Here is a 23,041-nt window from a genome sequence, read left to right on the forward strand (position 1 = left end):
TAACCTAAACATTGCGAGTGAAGAAAGTGGTATATCGACTAACACCCTCCCTACCCTCGATAGCCCTCGGGATTGTTATTCTTACGCTACAGACCAGTTAATTGAATGGGAAAGTAATGAAACCCATGTTTGGAGTTTATCCACCAACCTGCATTAGTTCCCATGCCCCGGGACACGCGAGGGAGTGTTTTTTCTTTCCTTCCCCCATCTCTCCTGGGCTATTTTAGCCATGTGCCTAAGCGCTCTTGTTAGAACTGCTGGATTAACCCACGTGTATTTCATAGCTTAATCTTCATGGATAAGATGCCTTTTTTTAAATATATATACATATGTATGTAATTAGAGTTAAATTATGCTAAAATTTAAAGATAAATGTTTAAAATTAAATGAAGAAATCTTTCTAGTTCTTAAAATTTGATTGTATAAATCTAAAATAGAGATGGAAAAGTTCGATTTTCTTGAAAGAAATAAAAAAAAAATTGATTCGATCTTTCTATAGATTTTTCTATTTCCTTTTTTTTTTTAAGACTTGTATTATTTATTAAGTAAATACAAACTTCTCTTAAAGAAATATTAAACGATTAAACAAGTATATAAAAATCACATCAAAACATTTATTTTTTAAGGCTCTATGTAGAAGATATTTAATATAAAATTGTTATGAGTTTATATTATTCTATAATTGATAATCTATTAAAAAATTTCAGTAAAACACCGTAAGAAATCTGAAAAATTTGCGACTTTTCAGGGATGGGAATGCGAGTTTAAAAGTATCACCTACTTTGCTTGTATGTAATTTACTACTAAAATCCTGATTAAACTTATGATTATATTATATTATAAACGATAAAAAATATACTAGATAATAATAATATTTTCTTCACTGGTCATTAAAACTAACAGCTGATAACTTCAACACATACTTTGAGAATTTCTCAAATATTGTTTATATAAACTAGTTTCATTCGTGTATTAATCATTCAAACACATTTTTTTACACTTCAAAATTTTGTCTTGAAATATTTGTCAACGTTTAATAGTAAAATAATTATCTGATATTACTTAGTAAACTTATTAAACTATATTAAAGCGTTTACTTTGCATCTTCGAGTTGTAATTTAAGTGTAAAAATTGGATTTATAATGGAATAAATTAAATAATGTTGCAAATAAACTATGAGTATCTGAAATTTTAACATGAAAATGCTCATAGGAAGTCAGCTTTTACCTTTAAGAACCTCTATAAGCATTTTGTAAGCCTTTAGTATAGTTACTTCGTAGGCCTTTCTATCATTCTGTAGACCTTCTACGCTCATTTTGTAGACTTTTATCGATAATAAAATTAATTAATAATGTAAAAATGTGTGCGAGGAATATATTTCTCACAATTAAAACCTTTAAAATTTAATTAAATTCTCTCATATTAAAAGAAAAAAAAAATTATTATTTTTCTATTCACTAAAGTAAACATTCTAACATTTTGTTTAAATAAATAAATAGAAAAAAATAATAATAATATTTTTAATGATGTTTCTTACTTTAAGAAGATATTATAATAATAATAAAAATTATATTTTATTCTTACTTTAATCCCAAGTGTTTTCTGGATCAATAAATAGTGGACATCTAATACTTCTCACCCTATAACAACTAATAAAACTGCTCGTATAAAAAAAATATATATATATATTAAGTTATTTAATCTACTCTTCCACATTTATTTTGATGTCTTATATACTTTAAACTTCTAAAAATCTCCAAATTTTTTCAGTTTTTTACGTTAAATTACGAGTTTTATCACTAAAAAAATTAAGGGATATTCTAATACCTTTTTTTTTTATGTTATTAAAGCAAAACTAGAGAAAATTTACAAGATTTTACTTCTAAATATAACTTAATAAAACACTTTCTTACCGACTACAAGCGTAAAACACGTCATAATTTACTTTTTAACATACACTTTCAGCGAATAAATTATTAAAAGCGACCATATTTATTTATTCAACTCGTAAACCGAGCCACTCCTATATAAATTAACGATGGGTTATTTACATGAGCTGTAAAGTTTTTGAATTTTTTAAAAGAAAAAAATAAAAAAAAAAAGAAGAAGAAAATGGACTAAAGAAGTGCAACACGATCCCAGACATCATTGGGGTCGGGTGCTGACCCAAAACCCATTAATTCCAATGGTGTTTATTCAACATTGAGTTGCTGCCTTTCAACACTTGGGATCAGTTTTATCGAAATGCTTGAGAAAAACTTCCCTAAGTCCCCTAGGACGAATTACCACTCTTATGCACTCTGATTGATAAACAGTTATGACAAAAACGCCCTCCAAATTCAACCAATAGCGACTCGGGGGACGGTTTCAATGTTATGATTTTTCTCTAACGACCATTCTGATTGATTCGTTTTGAAATTTGAATTTTTTTTAATATATATATATTAGAAAATTAAATTATTAATTAATATTTTTTAAAATGTAGTTTATATCTTTAGGGATTAATTTTTTTTTAGTTTTTTAATAAAGATTTGATGATTCATTAAAGAAAAATATAACAAACTTACAACAATTTATCTCTTCCTGTGATAAATAAATAGCAATCCAGTCAAGTAATTCTCGATGATTTTAAAAACAAATAACGTATTAGAATCAATTAATTCAGTCTTAAAATAAGTAATTAAATGCTTGAAATTCTTAAAAATTTAATTATTAAACATTTAATTAAGTTATCCAGCCTAGTAGGGCCTCACATTTTTTTTTTACACGTACGTGAAGGTGAAAGGCCTTTTAAAGCTTATGACTTTAATATTTTAATTATTTAAAATTATAAATATAATAATTTAATAAAGCAAAATGTATTTTTACATCATCGTTAATAGACTTTTTACCTTATATAAATGTTTGTAACTGTTAGAATCTCGAGACATTTTTATCCTTATAACAGCTTATTTTTAGATAAATAAGGTATAAAAAAATTTTTTTTAAAGTAAAGTGAAAAAATTTAAGATAAAAACCTATATATTTCAAATTAATTAAAAGTGATGCGAGTAAAAATGTGATGGAGGAGGAGGAGATAAACTCATCACTCAGTTGATATATCAGTTCAAACTCCTCAATCATGTTGTCACTATGGAAAGTTTCGAGAGAAACTGGAGGATTTAATGTGATTTTTATTTTATTTAGTAGATAACTTTGCTGACCGTCTTCAAATTATTCGAATGAAAAAGATTTTTATATTATAGAAACGTTTTATAAATTTACCAAAGCGTTAGATCTAATTACATCAACTTAGACAGATTTATTGCACACGCGATCGTCTTTATTTCGTATTATATTAATGTTTTTTTTTTTTTAATTCTTTTACTTATTTAGCCATTAAAAAAATAAATAAATTAAGTAAAGGATCCGTTTTACACCCACAAAAGTAACTAAATATTAAAATGTGCTGCTGCTCCTTTACAAAGTAACTTACTTCAATGGCGTTAAATTGCTTTAAAATATTGTTTTAAGTAAGGATTATTGTTATTAATTTATTAATTATATTTTTCGATAGTAAAATTAAACTATCAGAATGATTGACGTATGTTATTTTTGTGTCGAAAGAGTGCGAAGATCTTTCAATCTCGTGTGTAGACTTGAAGATGAAACAAATATGAGGCCTTTGCCTGTTCTAAAACTTATAAAATCTATGAATAAAATCAATAAACAAATTAAAATATATTTTTCAAAAAAGGGGCCTTCTTTGTCTTAGGCCTATCCCTTCGTTATCTATGCTTGAAGGTTTCTCAACTTTATCTCTCTCTTAATACAGTAACAGTAAAATAAATTAAGAATTGTATGATTATTATTAATTTTTCTGTCTTATTTATTTTATTTCTAATCGAATTCTTAATATATTTAACGTTATACTTTACGAATATTACTATATACAGGCCCGAGAGACGTGAAATGGGGCCTCACATTTACGAGGTCTTCACCATTAAAACAATTTAAAAAAAACATATTTTTCACGACTTATCAAACAGAACTTTAATTTATAACAGTTTCTTATCGTGTTTTATACACAAAAGATTAAATTGTGAAGGCCCCCTTGTCTAGGGCCCGTAACTAATCACCCTGTCTATTTGGGCGTAATTAAATACTGTACATTTATTATTTAAAAAAATATATATAGTTTTTTTCTCTGATATTTCTAGTTATATTTACAAATTTCTCATGATTTACGTATATTAACCTGAATTTTTAATTGATTGAATTGACTGATTCCCTTCATTTACACGCTTTTTTGGCAGCAAAAAGTCGAATAAAACTTTTAAAAGAGGTTAAGTTAACAAACTTCTTAACACCCTTTTCGTCTAGATCATTTTACCATTTTTTTTTTTATAAGCTAAGTTACTATAATCTACACGCTTAAATAAATCGATAAAATGCGACAATCAATACAAAATTTAATTTATTTATGCGTAAACAATGTTAAAAATTCCCAATTAACAACGAGCTCGAGCAATTAAACTGTAATTATAATTAATCATGAATGTTTGTCATGTTTATAAACAGTTGAATCAACTTAAGAATTTATAAAAAATGCCTTATTTTTTTTATTTTTTTTTTGCCTGTAGGAGAATAAGGTCTTTCCTTTCTCGAATATTTAGCATCCTGTTTTTTTGTTCAAAATAAGTTTTGATAGTTTAAAAAGAGTCTTTTGTCCTCCTCCTCTCCATTCATTCTTATGGAGTTCAGTTGAAAATATGTCAAACTCAAAGGCTATTTTCTTCTTCTTCTTCGTCTGAATAATTGTTTGCAAGAGATTTGTTTGTGTAAAAATTTGAAGAGAATTAGTGTATTTTCTTTAAAAGAATTTAATTTAATTAGTGCAAAGATCGAAATAAACGTTTAAATATATAAAAAAAAGTAGAATAAAAATTAATTTAGATTTATAAAATACACTTTCTAATACACAAAATTACAACTAAGATAAACTAGGGCCTTCTACTAACCTTCCTTTGACAGCTAGCGAAGGGGCCTCATTTATCTTGGTTCTATACTAGACACAGAAAGGCCCAAAATTTAAACTTGAAAGTAATATAAATTAAATTTCTTTTTTATATAAAATCATAAAAAATACTGTTTTATATACTTTTATGAAGTGTTACAATTCTTTTGGAAAGTTTACTTCATATTTATGAGTCTCATCTCATCTCTCTCAAGCTCAGGGGTAATCTACGATGACGATTGTTTTAATATAATAAAATTGAAGAGAAAATATATTTTAAACTTACAAAAAAATTGAGAATTTTGATACCTTTTTAACTTTTAATATCACAGTTTAAAGTCCAGAAGTTCTTACAAGATTACATCATTAGTATGAAGTTACCAAATTATTTTTAATATAGCAAATTCTGAATAATCTGAATGTTTTAATTGCATTTAAATTGTATCTATATTATAAAATTTACGTCATTTATATTCAGTTGGCTTTCATTAATAAATAATACAATTATCAATTTAGCATCTTCTTCGGCATCATCGAGATGCCGAGGACGATGCTAAATTGATAAGCGTGGAAAATTTGAATATTTTTTTTTTTTCGAGAACGAAAGAAAAATCGTACATAAAATAAGCTTAAATTAAATATATTTTGCTTAATTACAGTAAAACCTGTGTAAACCGGACTCGCAACGGTATTCCGCTTTGGCAGGTTTCCGTTTTGAACAGGTTTCTTAACACAGAAAATCGCTCCATTCCGAAGAATTTGTCTCATTTAGGCACGTGTTCGTTATATTAAGGTTCCGCTTTAAACGGGTTTTACTGTAACATAATATAACATCTTAAATACAACGTACAAACAGGAATTTGACATAAGATAAAAGCTCATTTATTGTATGATTATCGAAGATTTAATGGGTATTTTTCTGTAAATCTGTTTGTCTGTATGTAGAGACGATTTTATAAGTATAATATATGCCACAATTAATAATAATAATAACAGAAAATATAAGAAGTTTGGAAGTTTAAATACCAATACAGTCTAATACAGGAAATGATTAAACTGAAATTATTTTATTTCGAATTTAAATATTATTACGTCTTAGATTTGTTTTATTCGATTATACACAACACTTTAACTATAGGCTAAATAGAAAATAATAAGGAGGAAAGAGAGAGGTGGTGTCATATTCAGTTACCAACGTGGGCTCTATTCATCTCCAATATGGGATTGATGAGATAAGGCAACGCAATACACAGATCTGCCAAGGGGTGGTGCCATTTAGAAGGACTTTTACGGGAAACTGGCTCTTATTTAGATGTTAGATATGTGAAGAAAACCCGGGAAAATCCATCACCAATGGCCATAGTGGATAAACCACCAAACACTGGTAGTTGGTTGCGCCTCACCAAACGACTAGACACGTGGAGTTTTCCTGTTTTACTTCACTTGTCTACTAACTAAATAGGGGACAGTCTTCCATATCTCTCATAAAAAGTCCTTTTGGGAGGTATCCTCTTGGCATATGGCCTATGCTTTATCTTATTCCACTAATTCAATCCACGCGGCTAGCTCGTTGGTGAGGCGCGAACCCACGACCAACTAACAGTGTTTTTAATGCTGTTATCCACCGGTGAGCTCCTCTCCAAAAGCCATGAGAATAAAATTAATAATGAAAATAAAACTAGACTTTTTGACATTTATCAATAGAAACTTTAATCTCTTTCCCAGCTATTATATATAGTATAACAGAGTATGGCGATCGGTCAAAAATTGGTCCCCCCTAAGATTTTTACAATTTTGGACTCGGGAGACCTTGAAATTCCAAGAAATGCAAAAAAATTCTGGGGTACTTTCTGTATGTATGGATGTTAGTATGTGTGGGGTTGCGGCACGATTTTGTTCACCCTCTTTGAAGCTTAATAACTCCTGTGTCTTTTGTCTAAACTTTCTGAAATTTTGCAAGGAGGTTTGTGTATTAGGGGTATCGATGCTATTAAATTTCAGTGATTAAAGGTCGAGGGAGCGGAGAGACAGACAGGATTGTGTGTCATATCTCGAGTGAGGTCGGACTTAATGACTAGCATTTACGATTTTTTTTTTTGTTATAAAACTCATCCCTAACCTCAAAATTAAGCTTTTATAACTATTTTATAACAATTAATTATATTAAAAAATTTTAAATAAAATATCATAACAGATGGCGCCAAACACAGTTGTAAATGTTGTTGCCGGAAAAGTTACGCAACTGGTTGCAGGATTTTACAGAGCATTAGTTTTACAGAATCATCGATTATCATTTCGAGCAGTTCCTATCAAATTTCATAAAGAATGTAATTTTACCGCACTAATTGATGAATTTTTTAAACTTTATCTACTCTGTAGGCATGAAAATAGCTTTTTTTACCATGCATATTATAAGTTAGGACAGGCCTACAACGCGATGGAAGGATGGTGAAAAACGGGATCCGACATATTTAAGGCAAATCCGGATTATCCAAAAATATTTTCAATAAAAAATAACCCGTAACGTTGTACAGTACATACCACAAAGTATAACTAATAGAAATCGAACTCTCCATGTAACTGAAAATCATACGTCATCTGTCGATTGTAGCGCCGCGAAACTGGGTCATATACGTAACATTACGTTAGATTTTAAATAAATTAATTTACTTCAAATGCAGTAAATTACAGTATTTATTGTTTATGGAACATTAAATGCACGGTGTTTAAAGTACCGGAACCACAAGTTTCTGGATTATCCGAAAGATTCCAGGTTTTATTTAGTTCGGATTATTTTGAGTTTCTATTGTGATTACTTTGGGACATTAAATAACTAATCTTTTCAAATTTAATAGAAAATGTTAAATATTAATATGTTTTAAAGATATATTGATATGTTAAGCTATATATTAATATAATTTTATATTTCAGTAATATTTTTCATTTAACATTTTTTAAATTTAGAATTAAATGATACTTTCTGTAATATCTAAACTCCGGAATTTTTTGGGGGTGGTCCGTCCGGATATATCGAGCCCCGTTGTAGGCCTGGCCGAATAGGCTTGCTAAAAAGGCCCTCTTAGTGGTTGCAGGACAGAAAGAGTTAATAGAAACAGATTATACTTCTGGGATCTAGTTAGCCTACCGCTCTGGGGAACAATTTCCAAGGAATTTTCCGTGGGCTGTCCCAGATACTTATTATAGGGTGGGCCCCTTCTTCATCACTCGACAATCCCCATTGTAAACATGGTCGAATCTATGAGGCATGACTTAAGAAGCTGTCTTAATACCTACAAGACAAAAATAATCAAAAAATGAAAAAAGTTTATTCTTCTGACTTCAATTTTTCTGTTATAAGCAATTTTGATCCTCGATAAAGTCATGTAGTGCGAGTAAGATATGAAAATGTTCCGATTTAAATACTAATGAAAAGTTACGCAATTTCAGATAAAATTTTAATTTGGATCTTCGGCATGTGGATTTGAGAATTTCTTATGAGTGATTATCTAGTCCACTGGTTCCCAATTTTTTTTCATTAGCGTACCCCGTGACATGTCATATCTCTAAATTGTACCCCGTGACATGTCATATCTCTAGATTGTACCCCTCATTTAAGAAATTTAGTGAGTAACCGTATTGTTAATTTTACATATTGTAACTTTAAATTGAAGAAAAAAAACCTAAAAGAAAAAATGTATAATAAAGTTGTGATTGTTGCAATAAACATTTTTTATCTAATAATTTTTTAATACTATTAGTTTGTGATACATAATATATTATTTTTTCTTCCATAATAACTAACTTCTTTCTGTACCTCTAAACAACCTATCGCGTACCCCTAGGGGTACGCGTACCACAGGTTGGGAATCGCTGATCTAGTCAATTTCTTTGAATTTGAATAGTTTTAAATAAAATAAATGTCGTTATGTAAACATAAAAAATGATTCACGTTTCCGTTCATAGAATGTATCTGTTTTCTGTAGAAGTACTATACAGTATTTCCACAAACTTGGAAATACTGTATGGTACAACCATTGTATATTTTATCATCTCTAAACGAACAAAGAAAACATTTCATGTACAAGTAAGTATAAATACAGAGTAAAATGCTGTATTTACATCATTTAATATCTTGTGATTATTTTAATTAGCCTGCGTTTAAAAAAAATTTTCCTTTCTATAAATTTCATTTGATTCCATATATAAAAATTAACGATGAAGAAATTTAGCCATTGATTGACGATGTTTTTAAACCTGTCCTTTGGGCACTAAGGTAGTCATTTTTAATGAGTCCATTATGGACTCGGTCTGGTAGTGAAAGATATATGTCGATATATCCGAAAGAATCATCTCCCGAAAAATGCCTGGGTTTTTTTCGACCCGTCTGGATTCGATCCCGGATCTCTCAGAGCTGTGGATTGATATCTTAACTGCTCGGCCATCTGACCTTCAAATGAAGATTTGTTTCGAGTTTTACCGCTATGAAATTCCTTGATTTTAAATGGCTTTTCTTAATTATTATCACTCACAGAAAAGGATTACTTTATAACAATTATCATGAAATCGACCGACAAGAATATTACATACCAATGTAATTACAATATTAACAACAATTTTAATATTTAGAATTTATCGATAAAAAATTTAATTGAAGAATTAGTAATACTGTTCATTAATATTGTAAAATAAATTAATTATAAAATATCAAAATCGTGATCATTTTATTAATATCAATTTTAAAATGAACTATCAGTTGGCAACACTTTCAGTAGCACAAAGGCGCTCCAGATTCGGTTGGGCATGGATTTACACGTTGTTTGAGGTGAAATTGATTATTTTTACTTTAACTCGAAATTTCTCTTCTAATAAGTCGAATAGGGAATATGAATCAATAAATAAACGATCAAGTAATATAATTCGAATTTTTATTCCCATAGAATTAAATATTCATTGATTCTGCGAAACGTAAATACGTTAAGGTTTCGTTTTAACGACTGATGTCAATGGAAATAAATTTTATATGAGAATTACATTTTTCATATGCTATTTTATAGATTATCTGCTTAAATATTTAAAATTATTCATTTTTAACAGGTATTCTGATATAGGACATAGTTGAGAGATTAAAATGGAAAGGGATTCAGGATTCAGTGAGCTGATGCAGCAAGCTGAACAGCTTACTGCTGATATGGATGGTAATGAATTGCCTAGAGTTGAGCGCAACTTGAGACAGATTTTGGATGCTGGACAACAGCTTTGGTCCAGGACTACGCAGGTAGTGAGCAGAGATACATCTGATGTTAAAGCGTAAGTAAAATTTATTTTTTAACATTAAATTTGACAAATACTGATGTCGATTAATGTAATTCATTAAATTATTTCAAGAATAAAGTGCAGTTTTTAAATATAACATCTTAATAGAGGTATTCACATTAAGAATCTTTTGAAGTTTGTTGCAGATAATAATTACAGTGTAAATTATGTGGATTATGAAAGATTTTTAGTACAGAAAATTGTCTGATATCTGTGCAATAAAGCATTATCTTATTTTTAAGACTTTTGATAGGACATTTAAATTGAGTCTTCTTTCCCTTCTCCAGTCATGCTCAATTTACAATGAGCCAGTCAGCATATGTCTAAATATCGTAGTTGAAATCGATTGTATTGCCTATATTGTACTAGTGTTTCGTGCTAACAATTCAATTCAGTTCATTTTAGAGATTATAATAGTTATTTCCACCAATCTGATCAAGAATTAATTTTTTGTATTATTTAAATTGTTACTGTACATATTATAAATATTTTTCATATAATATACATGATGTTTCTATTAGTTAAGGAAACTAGTCTATCAAGTCAAGTGAAGTTTCTATTAATTCACATTATTTTGATAAATTTTTTGTTTTCAAATATTTGAAATTCTTATAAATTTGCCTGTTTTCACTCTGGAAAATTTGATTTAATATTAGAGATTAATGCAAAAGAAATGTAATCATTGGGTGGTGACAAAAGAATGAAATGAAGAAAGAAGTCTTTTTATTATTAGAATTAAATTAACTATCAGTTTCATTTATAGTAAATCAGGTTTATAGGTATAGCTATCATTATTTTGCAAGCATTTAAATTTTTAAAACATTTCCAAAAATTGAAAACTGCAAAAGAAATTGATTTTTATATGATATTCAATTTTCATTTATTGCTTTGAATTCTTAATTATAAAAAATAAATTTTATGGAGATACCAAATTCTTTTTAGCTGCCTTCCCAGATAAAAATGTTAATTATATTATTTCAAAATCTTTATTAAATATATATTCAGATAATAAAATGCATGAAAATATTCAAAGCAATTAATTAATAAAATCCAGTTTTTGTGATAGATATAAAGTTGGTAATGTTTTACTCAATCATGTGATTGGGATCACATTGAATAAGCTTGTTTATAAAAAGCTTAGATTATATATTTTATATACATTTGTATACTGGCTCTTAAAGCAAAATGATTGAGATTTCTCATTTATGCATGAATCTTGTAATAGAATTTTCATAAAATTGGATTTTTATTAGTCATATTCTATGTGATCTAGAAACTCTATTGGTAATTTTTTCATCTAACATTGAGAATTTGTGTGAACTACTGTAATGATAGAAAAAATTTGGTTTAAAGAGTTATGGTATCTACCTTTCAGTCAGATTTTATTATTTCATTAAATAATAAGCTCAAATGCAACTTGGAAGTAATTTGGAAACTTAGATTTATATTTAGCTATAAATTTAGAACTCTTGAATTATATGATATTTAAATATTTGAATTCCTGGCATTCCAAAGTTGGAACATCATCGAACCTGAAGCAGAACTTGATGGAGATTCGAAAATGTTTGTTACTCAAGTAGACATTGTAATTTACTGGAAACACAAAGGTTTTGAAAGGGTCAGTTACAGGATTCCAGTAATCAAGTGGTATAAAGTTTGTTATAAATTTAGATTTTAAATTGTATTATATTTCGTATATATGCAATAGAATCCTCTTATTGAGTAATATTAAACAATTAGATCTGTTAGATAGTTGATTGATTACATTTACATGACTGACAATCAACTTTATCAGAACTAGCATGTTCTAAAATATATGTTAAAGTATAGTTAGAAAAGTTTGAATATTCTAATCAGAGTATCAGCTTAAATTATCATTAACTTTAGGTAAATAGGCATTTTATACTGTCTTTTTGTTCTGTAGCTTTAAAATTTGGCTGTTATTGTTTTTGTCTTTAACAATGCTATAAATGTTAAATGTTTTCCATTTTAATTATTATTTGTTCTTAGTAACTAATTTACTATTGTACTGACTGATATTGCTATTAGTTCTAGTTACGGGCTAGTTGCTATTAAAGATAGAACACAAAAGCCTAAATTATTGTTAATAAATAATTGTAATTAATGAAATCAAAATTTCTGCTAATTGTAGTCTTATTTACCTATTCTCTAGTGTTATCAACTAGGCAAGTCTCAAAATGATTACAATAAGCAGATTCTGTTGTATATACAGTATGTAATTAATAAATTTCATCACTATAGCTCATTCAAGATTTAATTTAAGAACTTACTGAAAATAAATATAAACATTTATTCATAAAAATTGTCAGTTTTAAATTTGTATGACGAAAATAATAATGTTATATTCAAAATAAAATTTATAAAAAATATACTTTATTAGAAATTTTTTTATTTATTCTTTGTAAGCTGTTTTTGTAATGAAAATTGTGTTGTTTCTAGTTTTATTTGATAAGTAATATTAAAAATAAATATATAATTATTTTCTTTTAGCAGATTTCTAGAAATAATTCATTATTACTAGAAATGGTAAATTTTCCACTCTAATATAGAATAAAATACAGTATGGTCTTGTTTACATCAGGTTGCATGTTAACAGGTGCCATGTAAAATGAAATTCTACATAAATTTGTACTTCATCCCACATAGTCCTAGATAATCACCTAATCAAAAGATTTCCAAACTTTTTTGACAGTTGACCTCTTCAAGGATTCTGTGACCATATATTGATCTCTTCATCTTTTCTTTTTGTCAATACAGTTAATAATAATAATTATTATTATTGTAAAAGTTAACAAAACTTGGTGTCATTATAAGTTACAAATAATGATAAACAGCTGATAAAATTCTGGTTACCAAAAAGATTATTTAATCAGAAACATTTTTTGCCATTGTTTTAGATCATCTTCAGTTTATAGAATAAATGTTTTTCTATAAGCATGAATTTTAGCAGTTATTTTTTATCATTATTATAGAACTAAATAATAAATTTGGTGAGCCAGTATTAATGCACACAGTTTTCATAGAAAAGATTTACTTACAGTGTGCAAATTTACAACATCCTGAATTGTCATGTGCATAATCCATTGGACTGATAATTTTTAATAAAAATGCAAAAATGTGTTTAAAGTATTTTACTTGTGTTTTACTGTAATAAATAACACTTTAGTCTGATGTTTCAGAATATATCAAGCAAAATTTTGTTATATTACATCAAGTACTGTACAATACTTGAGTAAAAAGACATGCAGTCCAGGGTATTCACCACTATTAACCACAGTGATTAGTGTTCAATATTTCTCCACATTTGTAGTGTCAAAAACTGGAGAAGTACAGTTTACTGACTTAAGAATCAGACAGCCGGATGACAAAGCAGTCAAGGTGGCAGTCTATTGCCGGGATTGAATCCGGACAGGTCGAAAAATCCCCAGGAATTTTTTGAGGGGTGGTCTGTTCTGATATGTCGGGCCCTCACCACTTGGCCGCCCATGAACCCATATTGGGCTTGCTAAAAAGAGGCCTTCTTAGTGCCCACGGAGTGGAAAGAGTTTAAACAAAACAAAAAGACTTAAGAATCAGATTTAGTGGTATTAGAAGTGGGTTAGACTAACCATTCATCATCTGCAAAAATACAAATTCATATAAACCAATTCTGCATAATCATATCTTGTATCAATATCTGTTTAAAGACAAGATCTAGCCTTATTTTTGTATGCAGAATTGATTCATATTTAGAAGACTGACTGAAATGCAGTTATCTTAGACAGTTTTGAACTTCATAGGCTTTCAACAGATTGCATGATTTTTTTCTAATGGGGTAGTATGCTTTAAGCCTGGTGAGTATTCAAGTACACTAGGTACTAAAATAATATATGTTAATGCTACGTAAGCTAGTGCTATGTAATTTATTCTCAATTTTTTTACTGGTCAAGTTTAGTTTGAATGTCAAACTAAACTCAAAATCGTGCAGTGCAAGATTACAATAAGAAGAAGGCTTTGATTCCATACTGTATGTTCTATTCATCTTTGTACTATTATGCTTTTTTCATTCTTTAAGTACACAATACTGTCTCTGTATTTTGAATTTCATGTCTCCCAGGTGATTTCTTGTGGAGTTACAGCAAAAAACAATTGTTGCTTAATTAAGTTTTGCACACCATGTATATATATGTTTTTAAAACAATCATGAACTTTACATATGTCTTGCTCGCAAAGTTTATTCAATGAATCTTCATTTTACTTCGTTGATACTTTGATTGCAATGTGCATTTTGAAAAGATTTTTTCCTCTTTAGTTGCTGAAGAAGAATTTAGTAAATAAAGTTTATAAATTAAGACATGCATTATTGAAGTTTCTGTTGTTTGGAAGTATATATACAGGGTGATTTAAAAGATCTTAGACAAACTTTAAAGGTAGGTCAGGAATACAAAAACAAACCGTCTCTATTTAGGAACATACAGTTGCAAATGCCACCCACAGTTAACTAGAAGTACAGGATGAATTATGCAGAAAGGAATACATGTAAGGTATGCAACATATTTATTAGAACATATGGATGGTATTTGTAGTTATATGTTCCTAAGTAAAGATGGTTTGTCTTTGTATTCCTTTCTTACCTTTAAAGTTTGTCAAAGATCTTTTGAATCATCCTGTATGTTGTTATAATAATTTCAGTCTTTGCTTTATGTATTGTTAGTAAAAAGCAAACTTTAATAATGACAGTTTAAGGATATTTTAATTCTTAATATATGAAATGATGAATTAAAAATACTAAAAGAAAGTTATTATTTAAAATTTCTCAGACAAAAAAGGAGAATAGATATTTAGCACTTAATATAGGTTTTTCGTATTAAAAAAAATAGTTCTAGAGATATCAATATAGAATATGCTTGTATTTAAATAATTTGTTTTATTAATATTTAGTATATACCACTGAAAATTAATTTAAGAATAATAATATATATATTATTTTTAGATCAATTCTTCTAGGAAGCAAAGGTTATGATTTACCAAAAGTAACACAAAAACTGGAAAAATTAAGTGCAACAAAAACTTTTGAACCAATTGAACCCATCAGAATTACAGATATTGAGGTATTTATAAGAAAATTTATTTAATTTATGATATTAAATTGCTTATCTGTTTATATATCCATTTAAGTTAGTATATCTATTATAAAGCCAAATTATTGCTGGATTAGATCGAGCTATATTCCTGTTTAATATAACAGGAATATAGTCCTATCTAATGCAGCAATTGTTTGGCTTTAATATAACTATTAGGCTTATGGATGTTTATATTTGTATATATCTATTTTTACTAAACATTTAGGGATTTTTGAAAAATGAACGAGAGAATGCAATTCTTTCTGTAATAGAAGAGTCAAAGAAGTCTGTAAGTATAGTTTTCATTGTATTGTTATTGATGCTGTTAATTTGATATTATTTTTCTGTTTTAAGGTTTGAATTGAATATAAAGTGGATTACAAGATTTAGAATTGAAATATACAGGGTGATCATAATTAAAGAGTAGGTGTTTAGGGTTCTCGGTAAGAAGAACTATTAGACAAACCTCAGCCAAATTTGTTATATATACTGCTGAGTATGTGACTTTAGTTTTAGAGTAAAAACTTTACTTTAAAATTCAGTCACTGGGATAAAATTTGGCACTGCTGTTCCATAATGTATATAACATACATTTTCTAATAATTACAGTAGTTAAGAAACAAAATGTATTAATGTAATTTTAATTACAGATATTGAATGTGGAATATATGATTACATTAAAAATATAGCTCTATGGGCTCTTCATCTCCATTTTCTAAAAACCATATTTATTGCAAAACGCACTCAATGGCAGAATGCAACTGATCTGAGCACAGTTGTACATGTGAAATTCTTACTTAAAAGACAGCTAAGTTGGGAACATTACCTTGATAAACAAGATGCTTTAAGTAACCACATATCCCAAAGTCATGGGTTTAGATTTGGTGATCATGTGGCCATAACATAGAAAATGATTGGCTAATCTCTTTGTGAAAAATGTTGCAGTAAGGCTTGCACATTTAAAATGTATATATATATTTGGGGTGTATCATCTTGCATAAAGACAAAGTGTACATCATGACTTCCTAAGAATTGTGAATAATATTTTGCAACTCGTTTTATATCTAAAATTTATTAGAAAATATATGCATTATGCACAATAAGGAGACAGCAGTGCCAAAGTTTGCCCTAGTGACTGAATTTTGAAGTTCTGAAAATCGAGACAGCATACTTAGGACAGTATACATACTGTCCTAAGTATGAAATTTAGATGAGATTTGCCTAATAGTTCTTTCTACAGAGAACTCTGAACAGTTATTCTTTAATTATGATTACCTTGTATTTGAATTATTATGATAATCATTTTTTAATTGTATTAATTAAGATAATCATATCAATGCAAATATTATTTTTCAATTTTGAACATGGTATTTTACATAAGCAGTTAAATGTATATATATATTGGGTTGTTCGGAAAGTAAGTTTGTTTTTCCATGGAAAATGAACTTACTATAATTTATTGAATTATATATGACCATTTTGGTCAAATACCTGTTGTCATCATTTCTGGTAGTAGCATGATTTCACATTTATAAAAGTTTTGATCGTTGTTTACAAAAAACTGATCCAAGTGATTTTTGACATTATCATTTCAAGTAAATGTCTTAGTTAAAAAAATTTGTATAGACCGGAACAAGTAATAATCTGAGTGTGCTCGATCTGGCAAATATGGTTGGTGTGATAGCAGGTTCCATCTAAGTTATAACAGTTTCTGACGAGTTATCAAACTTGTGTGAAATTTGACATTATCATGGTAAAATACTACACCTGTTTTGTTGATCAATTCTGGCTGCCTTTTCTGTTTGATGATATTACTCAATTTGTTTACTCGATGGCAGTACACTTTCAAATCAGTTGTTAAATTGTCTGGTAAAAGCTCCAAAAAGAAAAGTTTCCTTAAAATCCCACCAAAGAGAGCATCTCTGTTTAAGAACATGTGGAACCCCTATATCAAGCTTTGAAACGAAACCAATTTGTTTCAAGTAATCATAAACAGTTCAATTTGACAAATTTCATCTCTTAGTGATTTCATGTGTTGTTATTTGGTAGTTTTGTTCAATCAGTACCTTTATTTTGTTTTCATTGGCTTCAACTGGTGATCCAGAACGTGGTGCATCTTCGATATTGAAATTGCCAGAACAAAATTTTATAAACCAGTTTTGGCACTGTTGTTCTGTCAATACATCATCTCCATACACGTCACACAATTTTTTTCTTACTTGAACAACATTCTTACCTTTTTAATAATAAAAGAGCAAAATATGCTGAAAATGTTGCTTTCGATCTTCCATATTTGATGGGATACAAAAAATAAACAATTGCACAAAATCAAACAAAATTTATTACAAATAAGCCTTAAAATGGTAGCTGTCAAAATATGTAATGATAATATGGTTTAGAATGAAAATGGCGTGAAAAATACGACTAATCCATCTAGTGGTAAAAAGAAAAACGAACTAACTTACTTTCTGAACAATCTAATAATTAAGAGTTCAAATTGGAATTTTTAATAATAAATCTTATAACCTGCAGGACACTGAGATAGATAATAATGCACTTTGTTAATAAATAAGAGAAAAGTACAATGCAATGAACTTTCATTGTTATTATTTGTTAACATCCTTGTAATAATAGCGAGGTTGCGGCCAAAATTTTCAACGTGAAAACATGTATGTCGGATGTTCAGCATGCCCTCCTATAAGCCCAGAAGTTTGACAATGGCGTTTGGAATGTCAATGGAATCATGCTCGACGTTCCAAATGCCATTGTCAAACTTCTAGGCTTACAAGATGGTGGCACTAAATGTCTGATGTACACGTTTTCACATTGAAAACTTTGGCTGCAACTTCGCTAATGCGTCCAAGACATTAGAAACAATTTAAATCTATCAGTGCTGTTTGTATGCATAATTATAAAATAAAACAGCTCAAATTTCTCATTAAACTGTTTGTAATGAGAAATTTCAGTTTAGTGATGACTACAGATATCCTTAATATTTTATTATATTGCTGACAAGGTAACTTGTATTTCTTCAATCACTTTCAGCTTCTCTCTCTTTTTTTATCTTTTTCGGGATCTTAACATTTTTTTCATTTACTTAGGGTGTAAAGTCAGAACTTTGTGACAATCCAATTAATATCTGTGACACACCTGTGTTATGTTTTGGTGGAAAATCATTGGTTTAGTTAATTAATTAATGGATTTTTTTTTATAACGATTTGATATGAGCAAAGTCCAAGATAACTATTTTCCCATTTCTTTTGTTGTTTTTTCTAAGAAGAAATTAAAAATATATAAGAATAATATTTTATTTCTTATTTTGAATGGATACATAATTTATAAATCCTATTACATTTACATGTAATAGGATTTATAAGTAAAACTCATTTATATTTTTAAAATTGTATTTCTGTTAATTATTTAATTCATAATGTTTATTTTAATTTTTTTTTATTTAGAAAGCAATAATTTTTTAAATCTTTTAAATAAAAATTCAATTTTTATTCAAAATGTATTGATATGAACAATTTTAGGAAAATTAGATAGAAAATTTATATTTATATACTCACTTTCCCATCATGTATTTGTCAGCATGTCCAGTATCACACATGCAACAACTTCCCTGATTTGCTACTTCAACACAACCACATCTTGTACATTTGCAGCATATACTCTGCCCTTTGCACAACCCACAAAAAGAAATCTAGAGAGATTATGTCAGGTGAGTGTGGCACCCATGGACAGGACCATTCAGATCTATCTAGTGTTTGGGAAGTGTGGTGTCCAGGAAAGTACGATACCGTGTTTCCCCGAAAATAAGACATCCGCAGAAAATAAGACCTAGCACAGATTTTGCTGAATTGCGAAATATAAGACCTCCCCTGAAAGTAAGACCTAACAAAGTTTTTTTTTAGTCGTAACGGTCATTGACAGATGGTTGATAGTGGCCGTTGGCTTTTTGAAAGTACAGCCACTGATTAGTTAGCAGACAATTACACCACGCGGCATGATTTGCATAAGACTATGGCTTGGGAATCACAGATTTGCATAACGTTACGGCTAGTGATGGCTAATTGGTCGGCCGGGAATCACGCCACATGACATTTGCATAGTGCTACGGTTTAGTAAGCACTAATTGGTCATCGAGTCCGATGTTGATGCTATAAAAAGGCGACAGTTCGACACACCGGATATACGTCACTCTCGTCTAAGTTCGACTTGGGAATTTTTTTGTTCAATAATAAATGTGAATTCTTCTTCCTGGAAAAAATAAGACATTCCCTGAAAATAAGACCTAGCGCCTTTTTCAGAGCAAAAATTAATATAAGACACTGGAAACACGGTATAAGGTGCACTCTCCTGCTGAAAAATGACATCAGATTGCAAGTCTTGAACCTGTGGAGCATCAAACTGCTCCAATATATTCAGATAGGTGATGTCTATCACTATCAATTCAGCAGAAAAGACCAGTAATACAAGAAGTGAATGGGAGAGAAACTTTAAGAGTCTGTCTATGTTGTGGCAATGTGTGTTTCAGTAGCTCTCACTATGTTCATGCAATAAATCTCTAAAACTGAATATAGACTTTTAGGGACACCCTGTATTTTTAATATATAAACACTGTCGGTCAATTTTGTTTTTGTTCCTTCTACTATATTTGTAAGACAGATTTAAGAAGCCAATTTGTATTTCTTTAATATATATTTTTAATATATTATGTAAATTGTATTGAACAAAGGATTTCTGTATATGTATTGATTTTTTTTCCATGGCTTCTAACATTGAAGGTCAAGATGATTCAATAGTATTTAAAGTTAATAAATAATATAGTACATTCAACTAGATAGTTATAAAGTAACACTAATAAAACCAAATTGCAGTATTGCTTTCTTCACATATTTTACCAGAGTTTGGTTTTATTAGTCTTTCTTAATAACTAATAAAATTAGTAAAGGATTTTGAGATTAATTATTATTAAAGTGTATTTTTAGCTGGTGTTCAAATTGAACTGATATGAAAAATAAATGTATTAGCTATATTATATATACATATGGTTAAATTATATATATTTTATTCTTATTTCTAATTAATAAAAATATGTTTTTGGTATTTTAATGATATTTTTTAGACATCAGAACGTGCAGATAAGCTTTTTTGGAACAATCTTGAATATGAATGGGAAGATGAAAAACAGAGAATACTTAATGCCTTAAGTGGTTCCACTCAGGAAATAATTTTGGATACAAGTGTAGGTTTAATACTTGAGTTTTATTTAAGATAGAGGTTATTATATAAAAATTTTAATTGTAACATATTTTTAGTTATTTTAGTTTTGGCAGAAGATTTCTTTTACATTTAATTAGTATTATTTTTCATACAGTTTCTAACAAGAACTTTGTTGTTTTCTATCAATTTTTATTTAAATTCATTTTTCCTGCAGCAAATATTAAATTTTGCATTAGTATAATGTTTTATTGTTATTTTACTTAAACAATAAAATACTTTTAAATTATGTCTTTGGTTTGACAGTGCTTATCAAATAATACAGTCGACCCCCCCTATAACGTACATTCCTATAACGACAATTCCTATAACGTAGCAAAAAAATTGTAGCAACTTTCGTATAAAATACCTCCTATAACGTCGTTTCGCGACAAGATTGATAGAATCTGGACCAATAGTGGATGAGCAGCCGAACTATTTTCCTCCAACCCTGCGCCACGCTACGGAGCGGCTAAATTGAGTTTGCTATCGTCTGTTTAGTATTATATATAAATTAGGTACTGTATATATAATTATATATTAACTTAATTTATTGTAACTTTATTATAATTATATATATGCTTTCTGCCGCCTGGCAACACGCTACAGAGATTTTAGGCTAGTAAGTTGAGTTTATTATTGTCTGTACAGTATGTAAATTAGGTAGCGTAAGTCTAATACAGCACTAATTTTATACATTTCTTGTGAAAGAAACACTTCTTATTCAACGGCCATAAAAATTATTTATATTAATGATGTCTCCAAAGGTCAAGTTATTTTTCTGCGAAAAATTTGTTATTAGAAATCGCGGCCATCGTTTCATGTGCTGTTCTGCAATGAAAACCAGCTTTAAGCAACGGCATAGTCGAACGGTACACACTCGGTAAGTAATCCTACAATTTTTTGTTTATAGCATAGTTTATACAGATTATTCCCAAAAAATTATACGTGTTTTGGAAATGTTGAGTCAAATTAGTCTAGAATCAATTAATTTCATGGAAGAAAACCTTTCAAACAGCCATAGTCTGTAAACTGTACACGTGCCAGGCTGTGATTCGCTCATGTATTTAAGGATTCCTACAACGTGAAATTCTTATAAAGTGGAACATATCTACAGCATTATAGGGGGCCGACTGTATAAATAAAGCATATACACAAACTACCCAAACTACACAAATCAAAACTGAAAATAAAAATACGAGGATAGGCTGAAAAGTAATGCACACATGCTTGTAGAACACGAACAAAAACAAATATCAAGATCGAGCAATAAGTACATTAAAGTACAATTCTTAAGCTTCAAAATCATATATTTATTTTTCAACATAGTTACCGTCAAGGCTAACACTTTTCTCCCAACGTGTAACAAGTTTTTTCATTCTGTCACTGGAAAATTCTTCTGACTTTTCTCGAATCCAGGACTTGACAGCTGCCTTCACCTCATCGTCCGAGGTGTAATGATTATCCTTGAGGTCTCTCGAGTAGAGGAAAAAAAATAAAAATCACAAGGCACAAGATCGGGGGAATAAGGAGAGCATGGAATCGGTTCAAACTTCTGGTTTTGCAGAGCCTCAGGCTGTCTCTAACACAACAAATAATGGGCGTCAGGCTGCCTCTAACACAACAAATAATCACCTGGCACCAATAATCTTGCAACATGACAACGCTCATCCACACACCTAGCGTGCAACTGGAGAGGCTCTGCAAAACCAGAAGTTTGAACCGATTCCATGCTCTCCTTATTCCCCCGATCTTGTGCCTTGTGATTTTTATTTTTTTTCCTCTACTCGAGAGACCTCAAGGATAATCATTACACCTCGGACGATGAGGTGAAGGCAGCTGTCAAGTCCTGGATTCGAGAAAAGTCAGAAGAATTTTCCAGTGACAGAATGAAAAAACTTGTTACACGTTGGGAGCAACGTGTTAGCCTTAACGGTAACTATGTTGAAAAATAAATATATGATTTTGAAGCTTAAGAATTGTACTTTAATGTACTTATTGCTCGATCTTGATATTTGTTTTTGTTCGTGTTCTACAAGCATGTGTGCATTACTTTTCAGCCTATCCTTGTATAATAAAATATAAGAATAATAAGTTTAAAAAAGCTCATCAGGTGACAAAAGAGATTGACCTTGAACAGATTAGACAAATGACAGTGAAAGACAAATGTTGTGGTCAAAATGTCATTCTCCTGCATTTTCATATTTTAATATGAAAATAATACAGTATATAGTCTATGTTTATCTGGAATGAATAGCAGAAGAACTTTAAAATTCAGTTTGGTAGATTCTGAGGTTTCCTCTAGCAAACAGTCTTGCTTTATATATTAGTATAGATAACTGTAAAC

The 23,041-nt window shown here is 29.2% G+C and overlaps 1 protein-coding gene across 3 annotated transcripts in view; it reads left to right on the forward strand.

The window, feature by feature from the left end:
* The window catches only part of LOC111639388 (nuclear pore complex protein Nup93-like), a 66,929-nt gene that overhangs the window by 11,600 nt on the left and 32,288 nt on the right, over positions 1–23,041 (forward strand). For 2 of the 3 annotated variants that reach the window (XM_023385262.1, XM_023385264.1), the window contains exons 1-5: positions 9,754–9,818; positions 10,091–10,303; positions 15,303–15,420; positions 15,659–15,721; positions 20,561–20,680. In XM_023385262.1, the coding sequence (XP_023241030.1) occupies positions 10,125–10,303; positions 15,303–15,420; positions 15,659–15,721; positions 20,561–20,680 (480 nt within the window). In that variant the 5' untranslated portion in view covers positions 9,754–9,818; positions 10,091–10,124. Of the gene's footprint in view, positions 1–9,753; positions 9,819–10,090; positions 10,304–15,302; positions 15,421–15,658; positions 15,722–20,560; positions 20,681–23,041 lie in introns of those variants that run through there. The other variant, XM_023385263.1, reaches the window with a different exon arrangement.

The sequence above is a fragment of the Centruroides sculpturatus genome, unplaced genomic scaffold (genome assembly GCF_000671375.1).
Source record: "Centruroides sculpturatus isolate CEXI.00-Female unplaced genomic scaffold, Cexi_2.0 scaffold1380, whole genome shotgun sequence".
NCBI lineage: Eukaryota > Metazoa > Arthropoda > Arachnida > Scorpiones > Buthidae > Centruroides > Centruroides sculpturatus.